This window comes from Phaenicophaeus curvirostris, chromosome 1 (genome assembly GCF_032191515.1).
Source record: "Phaenicophaeus curvirostris isolate KB17595 chromosome 1, BPBGC_Pcur_1.0, whole genome shotgun sequence".
Taxonomy (NCBI): Eukaryota; Metazoa; Chordata; class Aves; order Cuculiformes; family Cuculidae; genus Phaenicophaeus; species Phaenicophaeus curvirostris.
In genome coordinates, this window is record NC_091392.1 from 103,589,227 (window position 1) to 103,603,686 (window position 14,460).

A 14,460-nucleotide genomic window follows, 5' to 3' on the forward strand; every position below is an offset into this window, starting at 1 on the left:
GAGACCCTATTGATCCAAAGAGGATTTATAGTAGCTGTGAGACTGAAGATTGTCAAGGAATGTCATTGTTCTGTTGTTAACCTTTCTCTCTTAAAGCCAAGGGATGAAAGGTAGAAAGGTGTTACATCCAGGGAGATATTTAACCTTTCTTTGTGATGGTTTAAGAAAGAAAGATAATAACTCTGTTTAACAGTCTCATCTATGAAAACAAAAATTAATTGCTGCAGTAGATTTTAGTGCCTTTATTTCAGTGAGAGTTGGCGCCATTCTTGATTCAGAGACAGTGAAACAGCAGGTCTCTTTGTTCCTTTATATGATTATTATTTTATTTCTTTACTGCATACTTAAGTGTGCCTATTATTTCAACGTAATGAGCATTTACTTAGTGAACTACAGATAAGATTCAATAGGACCTTGATAAGCCTTTGTTAAGGACTTTGTCATTCTGCAGTCTAAAATTATTTAAAGTATGGGGGAGGGTTATTTGTGCTAGGATTGTCAGAAAACCTTAAAATACCAAACTGAGGGGTATTTGAAAGGCTAAATCACACTCCTGTACCCTCAGAAGCAGAATAGAATATCAAGCTTTATCCCAGCATGGTACCTGCAAAGACAAGCTTCTTTCTGAATCACAAATTTCATTTTATTTCTGTATCAGTGTGACTGAACTACTGGGTTAGTTATATACATCTGTTTTATGTTCAGCTGTCTGCTAGATTTATACTAATGTGGTATGTTTCCCTTTCTCTCTTCAGCCTTAATAACCAGTTTGTATTTTGTTTTGATTTTTCAGTCCCGTCTTTTACCTTCACACCAACAGGTATATATTTGCACTTTTCCCCTCTTCGTTGTTACTTTAGCATGTGTTTGTGGTACTATTCCTCTTTTTCTGACATAACCAGCCCAGCTATTCTGAAGGGTTTTTAAACTGTTTTATTAATGACAGGTATCATTATTTTGTTCCCTATGTAGTGTGTATTTGCTTTGTAGCTGACACTTTTTTTTTTCCATTTGTGTGAAATTTTTGTAGCATAACATTTGATGCAAGCGTACTGTTTTGTAGCATGATCCCATCAGTTTGTACAATGTGGGCTCTCTTCTTGCATTGCAATGAAATAGTGTGGCCTCCTGCATCTAGCGATGTGAAAGGGGCTTCTGATGGAGGAGGGATGACTTAGCAGTGCCCAGATTCTGACTGGAGAAGTATTCAATGGGGTTATAGTTAGTGAAACATTTGCTTCTTTTCTTTCCTCTGAATTTGCACTAAACCAGTGTCCTAGGAGTTGTCTGCTTTGGAAGATAAAGAAAATCAAATTGTTCTAGCAGTTAGATTTCTTTGCCTGCTGCCTTAAACTGTATTTGTGCTATGAAATTTTAAAATAATAATTCTATTCTACATAAACAGAGGTACATATTCAGGGTGGGTTTAAAATCATCTTCTCTTTCTTTTCTCTTGGAAATGTACAAAATATAGACATAACCTGGCCCATAGCTCACCAAAGTCTGTGAGAGCCTTTCCCTTCTGTTCTTCAGTCAGTTCCACAATCTGGCAGCTCAGCAGCTATTCCTCTACAGTAGATACAATTCAACACATTCATTATCCAGCAGTATACTGCATGTGTTACTTTAACTACTGCCTGAGTGAGCAGACAGGTTGTTTATTCCTCCTTTATTCTAAATCCCATATTTTTGCAAGAGTTCTATGAGACTTGGTGGAAATACATATCCAGGCAGGGTAGATACCACTGCAGACTCACTTCAGCAGGGCATGTTAGCTTAGAAGCAGCACTGCACTTAATTTGGCCCCTGGGCAGCAGCTAAGTTACATCCTTCCAAACTGGAACACAGATGAAACAAGCAATCTCATGTCTGTCTATGTTCATCCACATAGGCATAATCACAATGGGTTAGATACTTGTCCACATGCATTTAATTGCAAGGAATAGTATCTTGTTTCTAAAGGCATCCTATTATGTTCCGTGGAGTTGCTTACTGTTCAGCATGAGTCAGTGGCCCTTAATGTTTCTGTCCTTTGAGATCCATGATAGAGACTAATTCAAACTATTATTATTTGGCTGTTACTTTAATTAACAGAGGGCTTCTGTTTCAGTCACAATTGTAGCACACTACTGAAGTTCTGCAGAGGCTGATAGGTTATCTAATATATATTTTCTCAGTTGGATTCTTAACATTAAAAGAATATATCAGGGCTCTGTAAGATACTCCGTCAGACCTGCAAAATAAATAGAACTGAGATTTTTAAAGTAGAAAATGGAAAAACACAGAGTATGTAAAACATTTATAGGAAAAAAAAAATTCCCCTCATTAGTTCCATTGACTTTAAATGGAACCAGACCCTCCTCTGTAGCATTACCTGTAGTAAAAGACGTACCCGTAGCAATGCATCCTACATTTTAATCCTGTTATTGTAATCACTGCCAGCATTTATCTCTCTCTTGCAGACTCCCAGTTTGGAGTTCTTCTAAAGAACAGAATTTGGCTGCTTTTTTTCTAACACATTCCTGGTTGCACAGTGTAGAATCCATCAGCACTTGTAAGGAGACAATCTCCTTAACCCTTTGCTAAACCCAGTGCAAACCTGCAGGATTTATAGCACTCTTTCCTTGTGGGTGTTCATGTCCTAAAAACTGACTTTTCAACCATGATGCTTCCTGCAAAGGATATGTGATCCGTGCTAACAAATAAATGCACGTGGACATCCACTTAGTTAATGTGTAATGCTTCTGAAATACTAGAAAAAACTGTTCCTTCTAATTTAGGAAGGAGTTTCTTTCTGCTAGACGTTTTTCATCAAGATATATGCATTTAAATCTTTAGACCAAAAAAAGTATCATTAATAAATCCAGTTATAAAATTATAAAATCATTTAAGGACTTCTTTAGTGTGCTTGTTTCATGAGTGTAGTGCAGTAACATTCAGAAAGAGCATGTGTTTTTGCAGCAAGTTCAACTGTAATTCATAATTATTTACATTGGAAGTAACGACTGTTCTAGAATTGTGATACCTCTTTAATCTTACCAAAATAACAAGGTAGAGCTAAGCTTTAACATCTAGCCATTCAGGAAATAAATAGATGACTTAAATTCTTCCACAGACTAACTCCTCTGAAGTCAGCAGAGTTATGTTAAGGATAAGTTCAACCTGATATATGGCTTCCTGCTTTCTTAAATGATACATGTGCGTGTTTGTGTTTTTGAGAACAGAGCTGAAGTATAAAACTCTGTCGGAGCTAAGACTAGCACTTATCAAGCAACATGAGTATTATGTATAAACTTACATTTGAAGGAATAGCTTGCAGAGTGAGACTCAGAATTAATGTATAAACAATGTACGTTTATTGTCTTAGCTACAATGAAACAAAGGCAAATTTAGTACTGGTATTTAAGGAGGCTTCTATGATTTTTAAATTATTTCCTTTTTTTATCTCTTAACTATTTCAGTAACGTATCAGAGAGGAGGAGAGGCCGTAAGCAGTGGAGGAAGGTAATTATGTTCTTTATTTTTAAAGCTGTAAATCATGTGCAACTAAATTTAAGGATGCTAGGAGTACAATTATCCTCGTAAGTGATGGCAGAGTAATCACTTGGAAAGATATGTTTTAATTTATTATATTAAGTTATATATTTTAGCTGTATACATATTTCTGTTTGGAGTGAGGATTATATTGTTTGAATTTTAGATTGATTTCCAAAGGATGAGTCATAATATTTTTAGCTTTCTTAACCTGTAAAAACTGCATCTCAAAAAATGAGCAGCAGAGGGAGCACTTTAACTTCAAAATAAAGACCTGGCTTACCAACTGTTTAAGGGAGTAAAAGTAATTAACTCGTGGCATTTATGAAGATTAAGAAATATGGTTGGTTCACAAACACTTCAAAGGCAGAACGTTTACTGGAAAAAATGCTGAAGACATAAATGGCTCATAAGGTGACTTTTTAAGAAAAAGTCTTGGTATGAATGCAAAACAGTTAAAACATCACTTAGAAGAGATGAGGCACTGAAGGACAGGGAAACAGATAAGTTTCTAATTTAAAGCTCCCCACTTTTACAACCTAACCCACTAAAAATTCAAGATTTAACTCCCACATGTTTACTGAGTTTGCATTAGTACTTAATGAATGGCAATGGACAAAAGAGTAATTTACATTTCCTGTGTAGAGGTGGAGTTTTCTTCAGGAAGCAAAATTACAGTTATAGCAGGTCAGAGCAGTGTCAGTTCAGTAGCACAGATTTTTCTTTTCTAGGTCACATTCAAACATGCCTTTTTATAAGAATCTCAGTTAAAGATTTGGCATGACGCTGAAAAAACCTCTAAAATCTCAGCGACCAGATGCGTGATAAATTCCAGTATTAATTCCTGTTTCACAAGTGTCATCTTGTGATTCCTAATCTGAAAGCTGGTAGAAAAATTTGGTAATGGTAAATATTAGACACAACGTTCAGAGTCTACTTGAGTGCTGTGCAGAGGCGAGGCTACTCTGCTGCTGCCGCCGAACCAGGCACGTTAAGAGCAACTGCAGAAATCTCTGTCCAGCTGTATGCTGCTATGTTGTAGCCATAAAACCATGGAGGAAAACCTCTAAAACAGCTACCGTGTGATTTTTGAATGGACAAATCTGTAAATCACTGAGTTGCTGCCTTCACCCCAGGATAGTGAGAAAATAAGAGAGAACAGAGGTGAACTCTCTCCTTCCCTGACAAGGTTGTTCGAAAAGGTATGCTGTTAACATCCTTTGTGTTCGTTGTGCCACTGTGCTTTTCTTGCTCTTCCCATAGCACAAACTAGACAAAGCACAGTCATATAGACTCAGAGGACAGAAATAAACCTGGAAGTGTCCACATTTCATACAGTCATTTTGATACTGCTAGGGAAGCAACATCTTTTTTTACTGTCCTAGTTTTAAGGAGCAATGCTATAATCAAGCAGTGTAATTGATTCCAGGTGCTAACAGATATACTTCTTTTGTTTGTTGGCATGTATGACATTTACAGGATATATGATATACCATATTTTGTGGAATATGAAACATACTTATGCAATGCAAAAATCCTGTTATTTTTACATATGACACCTTCCTCTGATTTCCAAATCTAGGATTTTCATTTCTTACATGATATTTGAAATGTTTTGGAGAGGTTTAGCATTTTTGCCAAGTGCAGTCAAGTGAGCATGTTAAAGCATTATTCAGAATTCCAAATGTCACAGCAAAATATTTCAACATAATCCCCACTTCCATGATGCTGAAAAAACACCCAGTTCTGTGTCAATCCCTTTTCTAGACAGAGTTCAAATAGTGGTAATTGTGGTGGATTGTCTCCAATCAGCAGGTAAGCACCCACACAACCATTTGCTCAGTCTGTCCTTACCTCAGACCCAGTACAGTAATTCAAAGAATTCGAAGAATTTGCTGCAAAGTTTAGAGATATTTGGAAATTATAATCTCCAATCGTCACCAGGCTATGGAGCTGTAATGCAAACACCTCTTGCCTATGATTCCACCTAAATGGCTCAAATTAATAAAATTTTTGTCTATTTGTATACATCACACCATTTTTCTTACATCACAGCAAGTATGAATGCAAAGGAAGCAAAGGACCTTTAACACTATTCAAAAATCCAGTATACATAGGTCTTGAAAGTGCAGAAACGTTCTGGAAGGCTTTTTCTCCTCCCAATGCCTTGAGGTATAATGTCATAATAGCAGCAGTAGGAGGAAAAGCAGGGTATTTCAGATTAGCTGGCTTGCTCACAGGACTACATAGATGTACATTTATTTCAGATTTACAAAAAATATTGATTTAGTGTATGTGTTTTGGCTGTTTTGTTAGCCACATAGTAAGTGAAGCCTCATCCTATGTTGAATTGTCAGACGACATATGGAGTACAGAAATATATATACACATATATGTATATATCATCCAAATGTCATTCTAAGACTATGACTTAAGCCTGTGGCACTGACAGATTATACCCCCTGCAACTAACTGCATGCAGTTTATATTCTCAACTTGCAGTTTAAGAGGATTAGCATATTTTATTTTTGAAGAGCCTCACATCTACTATTATGGGGAATAGTTTCTGCACTGTTTCAAATGGGAAATGCCTGTTAAATCCTGTGTTGAAAGAGACTGTGTTCCTTTTTTTTAAAAAAAATATGTATATGACAGTTGCTAAAAGTATCTATTTTTAAAAGCACCTTAGTTATCAAGGGCAATTTTAAGTTGTTAGGGATGCTGCTTATATAGAACTGTTTAACATGTGATTGCATTGTTAGTGTGTGAACTGAAAAGGCACCAAGGATTCTACAAAACATCCATCAGAGTGTCTTTTAGACTCCCTAGAAAACCACCTTGGAAACCAAGGAGCTCTATTTCTTTCTGCTGATGGCAGGAATACACTTTAATCCAAGTGCAGCCAATATGCAGCATTGATATCTGGACATTTTTTAGGATGCTGCGTATTCCCAGTTACCTTAAACTTGCTGAGGAGCTGCTGCTGTTCCACTCACATGAAGATTAAGCGAGTGGCTTACTCATTAACAAAGATGTATCGCACATTCGGTATGCTTAGTGAGATTCAAATGCTCCCAAGCAACAGAGGTTTCTGATTCAAATGCTCCCAAGCAACAGAGGTTTCTGTAATCTGCTGTGTTACCTTTGATCAACTATAGAAGTACTCTCTAATGGTGAGAACTTGGCATCATAAATCACCAAGAATTTGGGAGTACTCACATCCAAACTTAGCTCTTATTTCTGCATATCCCTCTTGCTTCCATGTGTGAATTTTTTGTTTGTTTGACTTGCCAGTTTCCCCTTTTTTAACCTTACTTTCTTTTAGAAAGGGAAAAGGAGCAGAAACATAAAAATACAGCCTTCCCAGAAAAAAAAAATATTAAAACAAAAGTAACCGAATTGACAGATAAAGCTTGCACGTCAACATATATGTGTAGTTGCTGTTCATTTCAGAGTGTCATAGAAAGGAAGAGGTTATATAGGAGGCTAAAAAAACATTAAATAATTCAACCAGGCTACATTTTCCAACGCTCAAGCATTTAAATATGGTTTTGTAATATGTAACCCTTTGAGAAGAATATAATTGCAATGTGAAAATGCTATTGTTTCATTGTTGGAATAACCAAGCTTTGTTTTTAAAGGCCAGGACTCCTAAACATCACTGAACCAGCTACTCAGCCATGGCTAGCAGATACTTGGCCTAACACAGGGAATAATCATAATGACTGCTCCATCAACTGCTGCACATCTGGCAACGGAAACAGTGATAGCAACCTTACAACGTACAGTCGACCAGGTTAGATATGTTTCTACCTTGCTAAGGAACCTTCTTTGCAGAGTATTTACTTTGAATACCTGAGAGTGTATACAGGTTTGTTTGGGGCTTTATTTCCAATGCATTTAGACTTAATATAATTTGTCCTCTTTGTCATGATTATGCTTTTGGTCCCTTTTTGGATCCCCTTTTTTATTTTTTTTCCCTTTGGATAGTTGTAGCAAGCTGTAGGCTAAAGGAGCCCCTGCAAAGTTCAATGTTATCAAAATTCACACTGACCTGATATGTTTCAGCATCTGAATAAGAGCAGATAAGGTGATTTTTTTCATTGATCTGTACATTGTTGTTGCTTGGATGGAAAAGGATAAGTACCAAAATGACAGTAGTGAGATTTTCCTTCTGGTTTGTGTGCGATAAAAAAAAAACCCAAACATTCCTACAGTACTGGCAAGACAATCAGTCTACTTTGGCACATTTAAAACCTCCCTTGGGGTGCCATTATGTACAAAGTTGGATAGCTAGTTTTCTGTGCAGGACATATGGATAAAAAAGTTAACTTCACACTCTAAAAGCAATTTTGAAATGTTAGGTTAAGTGGTAGTTCCCAGGAGTTTGGACAGGACTTAGAGTGCTCTTGAAGAAAACCTCATGAGTTTCACAAGGACACAGTTGGGGAAATATATCTGGAAGTCCTAACTGTTGCATATTTTGTTTTAAATGGACCTTAAGGTTCTTTTGTTTTAACTCTGTGTTACTGGTGAGGAATGAAAATGAGTCTTTCCCAGTACCAGCACCTCTAGCTGGTTTTTGCTAGTAGCGTTTCCCAGCATTTCAGAGGGGGATTATGATTGCTGATAGTGAAGTTGCATAAGTGCAAAACAGCATTACCTCCTGTAATTAATGTGAATCCGGTCATATTGTGATGGTGATAATCCATCTCCTACAATACGCTCTCTGACAGTGACCAGTGCCAGGTGCTTCAGAGGAACGTGAGAGATTTTAACGTTAGAGACTTTTCGCTTACGTTAACCAAGGATATCTTGTCCACAAATATCTACGTAAAAAGATTTCTTATCCAGAGATGCTTTGTTTTGAGAAGTACTGACATTCCAAGTTCTAATAACTGAAACTTACAAATTCAGAAGAGGAAGAGAATGTACATTTTTGAAGATTGTAAACTATTCTAACATCTTGTCATGTGGTGCAGTGGATTTTTTTCAGTTTAGCTTTTATGTTGTGCTTGGTTGTGTTACAAAGTGATTCCTTCCTTTCAGGTAGGGCTTATGAGCTTGAGGGTCTGACAAGATGCTCGTAGTGGTTGCTTCTGTTCTGGAAAGTCTGGCAAATATTCTTAATTATGTCAATTTGGGCTTGGCTAACGCTCTGAAGTAGCAGAGTTGGATGTCCTCTGTATAGCTGTGAATATGTTAAGTGACTGTGCATTTTTAATTTAAGTATAGTACTGTCTTCCAAGTCTGCAGAATGGGAATGAGTTATTCTAGAAGAAGATGCTGTAAAAAAATTCTAACAGAATAAATCTTCTGTTATATAGGTAAACCTGTTCTGTTTAAGTACTTTGTATGAGGACTTCTAATGCGTCAATGTAAAAAAATATACCTGCTGCATATACTGTATCAATTATATTGCCCTACACACAAATTAGATATATCTGAAAATGGAAGGAACCAAAAATACATGTTATAAGTGACTGTGCAAGGATAGTACAGCAAAGTATGAGGTATTAGGAATGAAGAAAATGCTGGATATAGAATTGCCCAATATAAGATAATGGACTTGGAAAGAAGAAAAGACTAGCATGATTTCAGTAAGTGGGAGAAAAAGCAATACTGAAAACATCTAAAAAGTAGAAATCAAGAAGTTGAAGACTGTGAAGCAATAAATAGCAGCTCATATGAGAAAGAAAAATGTATCAAATAGTAAAATGCCAAAACTACATCCTGGGGGGCATGAAATGTGCAATGTTAAGTTGTATGTGGCATGTTGTGATATTGTTCCTTAGTCACGGAAAATGCGGATCAGTGGTTTTCTTCCGCAAGTAGTATTTTATTTCTCTCTTTCAGCAAATATTTCTCAAAAAACATTTATATATTAGGGAATATTTTTGAAATTGAACATTGTCTATATTTAGCAATTATTTCATTTAGTATAATGGTCAAATGCTGAATTCTGTATTTATTGTTACTTGGCACTCTCTCCAGTAAATTAATTGTGGTCACAGGTGATGGACTTCAAGTTTTGAATCAAACTCTTCAGCATAAATGCAGCATCTTTTAAAAGAGAAAAACTGTATTCCTGGTGATTGTTCTGTAATTATTGATACATTAATCAGATGGCAGATGAGAAATTTTGCTTAATGATCATTGAATGCTGTTTTCACTAAGCCTTCTAACTGCTGACCCACAGACTGTGTTACTCCATTCAGTATTCTTCCAGTGGACTGCATATGCAGAAGAAAAAATCATGTGGAGCTGCTGTCACTGTCGCACAGAAGCAAGAGAATACAGAAAGGCAGACACACTGCTTCCCATGATAGTGGCCAGAGCATCAGTAAATGTTTAATATATTCTGTGCAATAAGTGGTTATCTCACGATACAGTAATTATTAAATGAATTCATGCTGTCTGTATGATACATATGCAGCATACAGGACAGTGATATTACTATGGTATTACTTACTTTGCAATATCCAAAGCAACGAAAATTTAGCAAAAATCCCAGATTGCTCTCCTGTCTTTTTGTTCTGATCCAAAATATAAGATTGTACACAGAAACAAGGATGAAATAAAGACTTCCTCCAGGGTACTGAGTTACCTTGTACACTGTACTGTTTCTCTTTTTTTCTGTTGTGTATAATCATTTTTCAGTCTGTTTTATAAAAATCTGTTGTATCTCTGTTTCTTTCCACAAGTACAAAGAAGTCTAAATGCTGTTGAGATTATGCAAGTGTCACGTTGTTGTGTTTAGTTATTCCCACTATTAAGTTTTGGTTAATTTTTCCTTTCAATGCAAGTTATTTTAATCACAATTGTTGATTGGATCTCCATACTGCTTTGAGAACAATGTCTAAAAATGTGAATGTTTATATGGCCACTGTTGAAAAAGCCTAGCAAGGTAAGTCATTGTAGGCACCGTTCAGAAAGTCTGAATTCATAATGAATCAAAATAGTGAACATAAATTTTGAAGCAGTAGCTTATAAGGTAAATAATACTCTGTAGATTATTTAGTTAATTACGCTATCTCTGCTTCGTGGATGAAAGCCATATAGTTATACACTAAAGTTTTTTAAAGGGAATTTCATTGAAAGTATAGTGTAAGCGAACAGAATGACCTTTTCTTTTTTCTTTCCTCTGTGGTTAGCCGATTGTATAGCAAATTACAACAATCAGCTGGACAACAAGCAAACAAACCTGATGTTGCCTGAGTCAACTGTATATGGTGATGTGGACCTCAGCAACAAAATCAATGAGATGAAAACCTTCAATAGTCCAAATCTAAAGGATGGAAGATTTGTCAGCCAGCCTGGGCAGCCCACTCCTTATGCCACCACTCAACTCATCCAGTCAAATATCAGCAATAATGTTAACAATGGCAGCGGGGATACGAATGAGAAACACTGGAAACCCTCTGTTCAGCAAAAGCAAGAGGTTGCACCTATACAGTACAACATTATGGAGCAAAACAAATTAAACAAAGGTGAAGAGCTTTTAGCTTGTTTCTCCTCTTTAGGCATCAGAGGAGTTTTGACCTTCTGCTGCTGGGAGTCTAAAGCTTTCAGGTTCAGCAATTAACAGACTTCTGTGGTGCTTTTAGATTTTTTCTCTCTTTAGATTCAGAAATTCACAGTTAGTAGTGTCGGAAAGTTAATTAGCACCACAATAACCTTCAGATATTGAATTTATTGTAATAAATAACAAGCTATATCTTTAGAAAAGAGTTAAATAAATTACATTTCCTATGGATTTGAGATTAATTTAAATGTAATAGTAGTTTAGGGATTGGTTAGGACAGAGGCCAGATATTTTATTCATAAGCCAGATGCATGGTAGTCACATTATTCTCTACCTTAAATTTTAAATAGGTCAACCTACTCTTTTCATTCATGGATGGAGACTAATTAAATCTACATGTTCATGTAAACGAATGAAATTTTGCATATTGAACTCTGTAAAATGCTATTGTGTTGTACTCTGGGGACACAAATGGAGTGATCCAATTCATTTTAGACTTGTCCCTAGCAAGCCTTCGATTCACATGTTGAGAGGCAATACTACTGCACACAGTTTTGGAAACTAAATTCCTTTGTTACCCTGACTGAAGCCTGTGGATCCAGAAGCTAAAAATAAATTGATTTTAGTGTTAACGAGAAACATTAGAATGTACTTTTGTGGCCTTGAGGGCATGCTGCTTTAATATAATGTGTGGGAGTTGGAAGAAAGAGGTATGTGATTTCTTGCTAGTCCTCCAGGCTACCATGCAACCTCCTTTAATAACCTGATTTGCAAAACAGTATCCCTAGGAACTGGACCCATTCTAACTTGGAAGTTTTTGCATGTGTTTTAACTGAAGTGATCGCATAGTGATAAGTTATCCAGTAAAAAGACACATTTCACTGAAGGAATGTTGATTTCTCAGCCGGACCCATCTACTTCCAGAGGAGTTCAAAGGGCAATATAAAATGTGACATCTTCCCTTGATTTAAATATGTCAAAAGAAAATTCAATTCTTGTGACTCTTTACCAGAGGGTGAAAGCTGTAATTTTTTGTAATTATGTTTTCTTTCAGGAACTGTGTATTACATATCCGTTTTGGAATTAAAACATGTTTGGTTTTTATGCCCTGGAAGATACTGCATCTTTCAAACTGTGTATATTACAGCTATTACAGCTGCATATTCTCTAGCATATCATAGTCAGGAAAGGCCCCTTTAAAGCATTGTCTGCTGACAGCCATATATACATATCTCAGAGTGCTGATTTACTGTTTATCCTCTGTGTAAACATATGTGGTTTGTAGAGCTTCAGCGTGGTCTCTGGAATGCAACTAGGCTGAGAAACTATTACAGAATGCACTCTGGTGTGGAATTTATCATTTTGCTCTTTTTCCCGTGCTTACATTATCACAAACATTTCTGCAGCAGATGGGGACTGGATTCTTAGTTTTGTTTATTTTTGTTTTGATTTGCTATTTTATGAGTCAATATTCTTGTCTGGGTTTTCTCATTTCCTAAGTCAAAACCATCTTGCTGATGATTATACCTATAGCTTTTGTGATGGGAAATAACCATTTTGATGAGTTACGTGCTGTGCTTCATTGTCACTATTTTATGTCCAGTGGTTCTGTTTATGACACAGTTTTTCTCTGTAAATTATAATTCCTTTTTGGCATAAGAGGATGGTTTTGTCAGATGAGCATTTTACGTCTGATAAAGTTTTACAAATCCAGTTGCTGAATCTAGATTTAAAAGTAACATATGTATATCAAGTGCCTTGAAACTGGAGAAGGAGGTTATAGTAAGAGCCATTAGCTAAAAAAGGTGCCGCCTATAGTCAGAACCCGCATGACCCAACGTAAACAGAAATCTTGGATCCCCCAGGTGTTAAACAGAGACCTCTTCTGTTGTAAACCAAATTCAGCGGAGCTGCATTGTTGCTCCAGCAGATCATTCAGCCCTTGTAATACAGGGCTGGTTCTTGTGTGAGTTTGTCACCTTTGAAATACAAGAAGTAGCTACCACAGTCCATTGGCTGCCCTACATGCGTATATTAAGCAGAGACCATGGCAAATCGATCAAGGTGACAGTCTATTCATATGCAAAATGCTCACACAAGTCGTGTATATATATATATATATAATATATATATCTCTCTCCATTGAGACTTAATCGTTTCAGATGCATTGCGACAGCCCTGTGCATAGGATTTCATTTTGCATCATTTTGCTGTGGAGCTACTAACTTCCTGTGATCTTCCTTAAACTTATGACATTAGAAACAATATAAAAATAAAACATGATTATAGGATGATTTGACTTTCAACAAGTTTTAATTTCAAAAAATAAATTGATTTCTTCCTCACTATTTTCAGGAGATCTTACGTTGGGTTATGAAGCAGCTATATAAAAGTAGATGTGTTTCTGAAGGGTAGAACTAACTATACTATTAAACTTGCAGATTACCGGGCAAATGACAACATTGCTCCAACTATTCCATACAACCAGTCATATGACCAGAATACAGGTGGATCCTACAACAGCTCGGACAGAGGCAGTAGTACATCTGGTGAGTATCCACAGTGTTTACTAAACCTTAGGGGGTTTTGGTGTTTGGATGCTCTAGCCATAGCTAGCACTAGTTACTGGACTTACAGAACAGATGATGGGGAGGAATCCACTGACAGTAATGCAGCACAGGGATGGTAAACAGCATAAAAAATGGCCCAACAGGTGCCTGTACTTCTGTTGTATCCTCACGATTGCTTAGTTCCATCTAAATGACAATTATTAAATGATTGTCCAAAACTGTGAAAGTCATGATATCAAATAGAATTTGGATTTCCTGATGTTGATAACCTACTGGTCTTATTAAGGCCTCCAGATGGGCAAGTCATCGAAATTCCTTTTCAGCTGTAACAAAAAAAAAACCAAACCAAAAAAACCAACAACAACAACAAAAAAAGAAGATAATTTTAATTTATGTATCAACTTTCTGGTACTTTACTGACTTCCTTTCAATCTCTTAGTTCTACCCACCCAAGATAACTAAGATAACTTTATTCATGAACAAGCTTAAGATACTAGAACATTTAAGTGATACCTAACAGCTTCTTTAAGAAAGCTTTCATTTTTTAGTTTAAGCCCATGCATTTCATTGAGTAAAAATGTATGCATGCATGCATATGTACAGTTTGTGTAGATTTCAGTGGCTATATGTCAAAACTATTGGTGTTCATCATTCAAATATAGACAGTAGATAATTACAGTAAAATTTTGTTTCTCATCAGCATCTCCCGTGCAAAATATCTGAAAGTCCTTTGTAAAATCTTGAAACAAGTCAGCTTGTTGTACTGGAGAATGCTAAGTAGGGCACCAAAATTGCACTCTGTGCTTTGGAACCACGAATTATGGACTTCTC

At 36.3% G+C, this 14,460-nt stretch overlaps 1 protein-coding gene across 7 annotated transcripts in view; it reads left to right on the forward strand.

Moving 5' to 3' along the window:
* Window positions 1-14,460, forward strand: part of ROBO1 (roundabout guidance receptor 1) — a 618,408-nt gene that overhangs the window by 584,934 nt on the left and 19,014 nt on the right. For 6 of the 7 annotated variants that reach the window (XM_069870168.1, XM_069870199.1, XM_069870188.1 and 3 more), the window contains 5 exons: window positions 794-820; window positions 3,462-3,504; window positions 7,176-7,330; window positions 10,689-11,024; window positions 13,501-13,608. In XM_069870168.1, the coding sequence (XP_069726269.1) occupies window positions 794-820; window positions 3,462-3,504; window positions 7,176-7,330; window positions 10,689-11,024; window positions 13,501-13,608 (669 nt within the window). The remainder of the gene's footprint in view (window positions 1-793; window positions 821-3,461; window positions 3,505-7,175; window positions 7,331-10,688; window positions 11,025-13,500; window positions 13,609-14,460) is intronic. The other variant, XM_069870177.1, reaches the window with a different exon arrangement.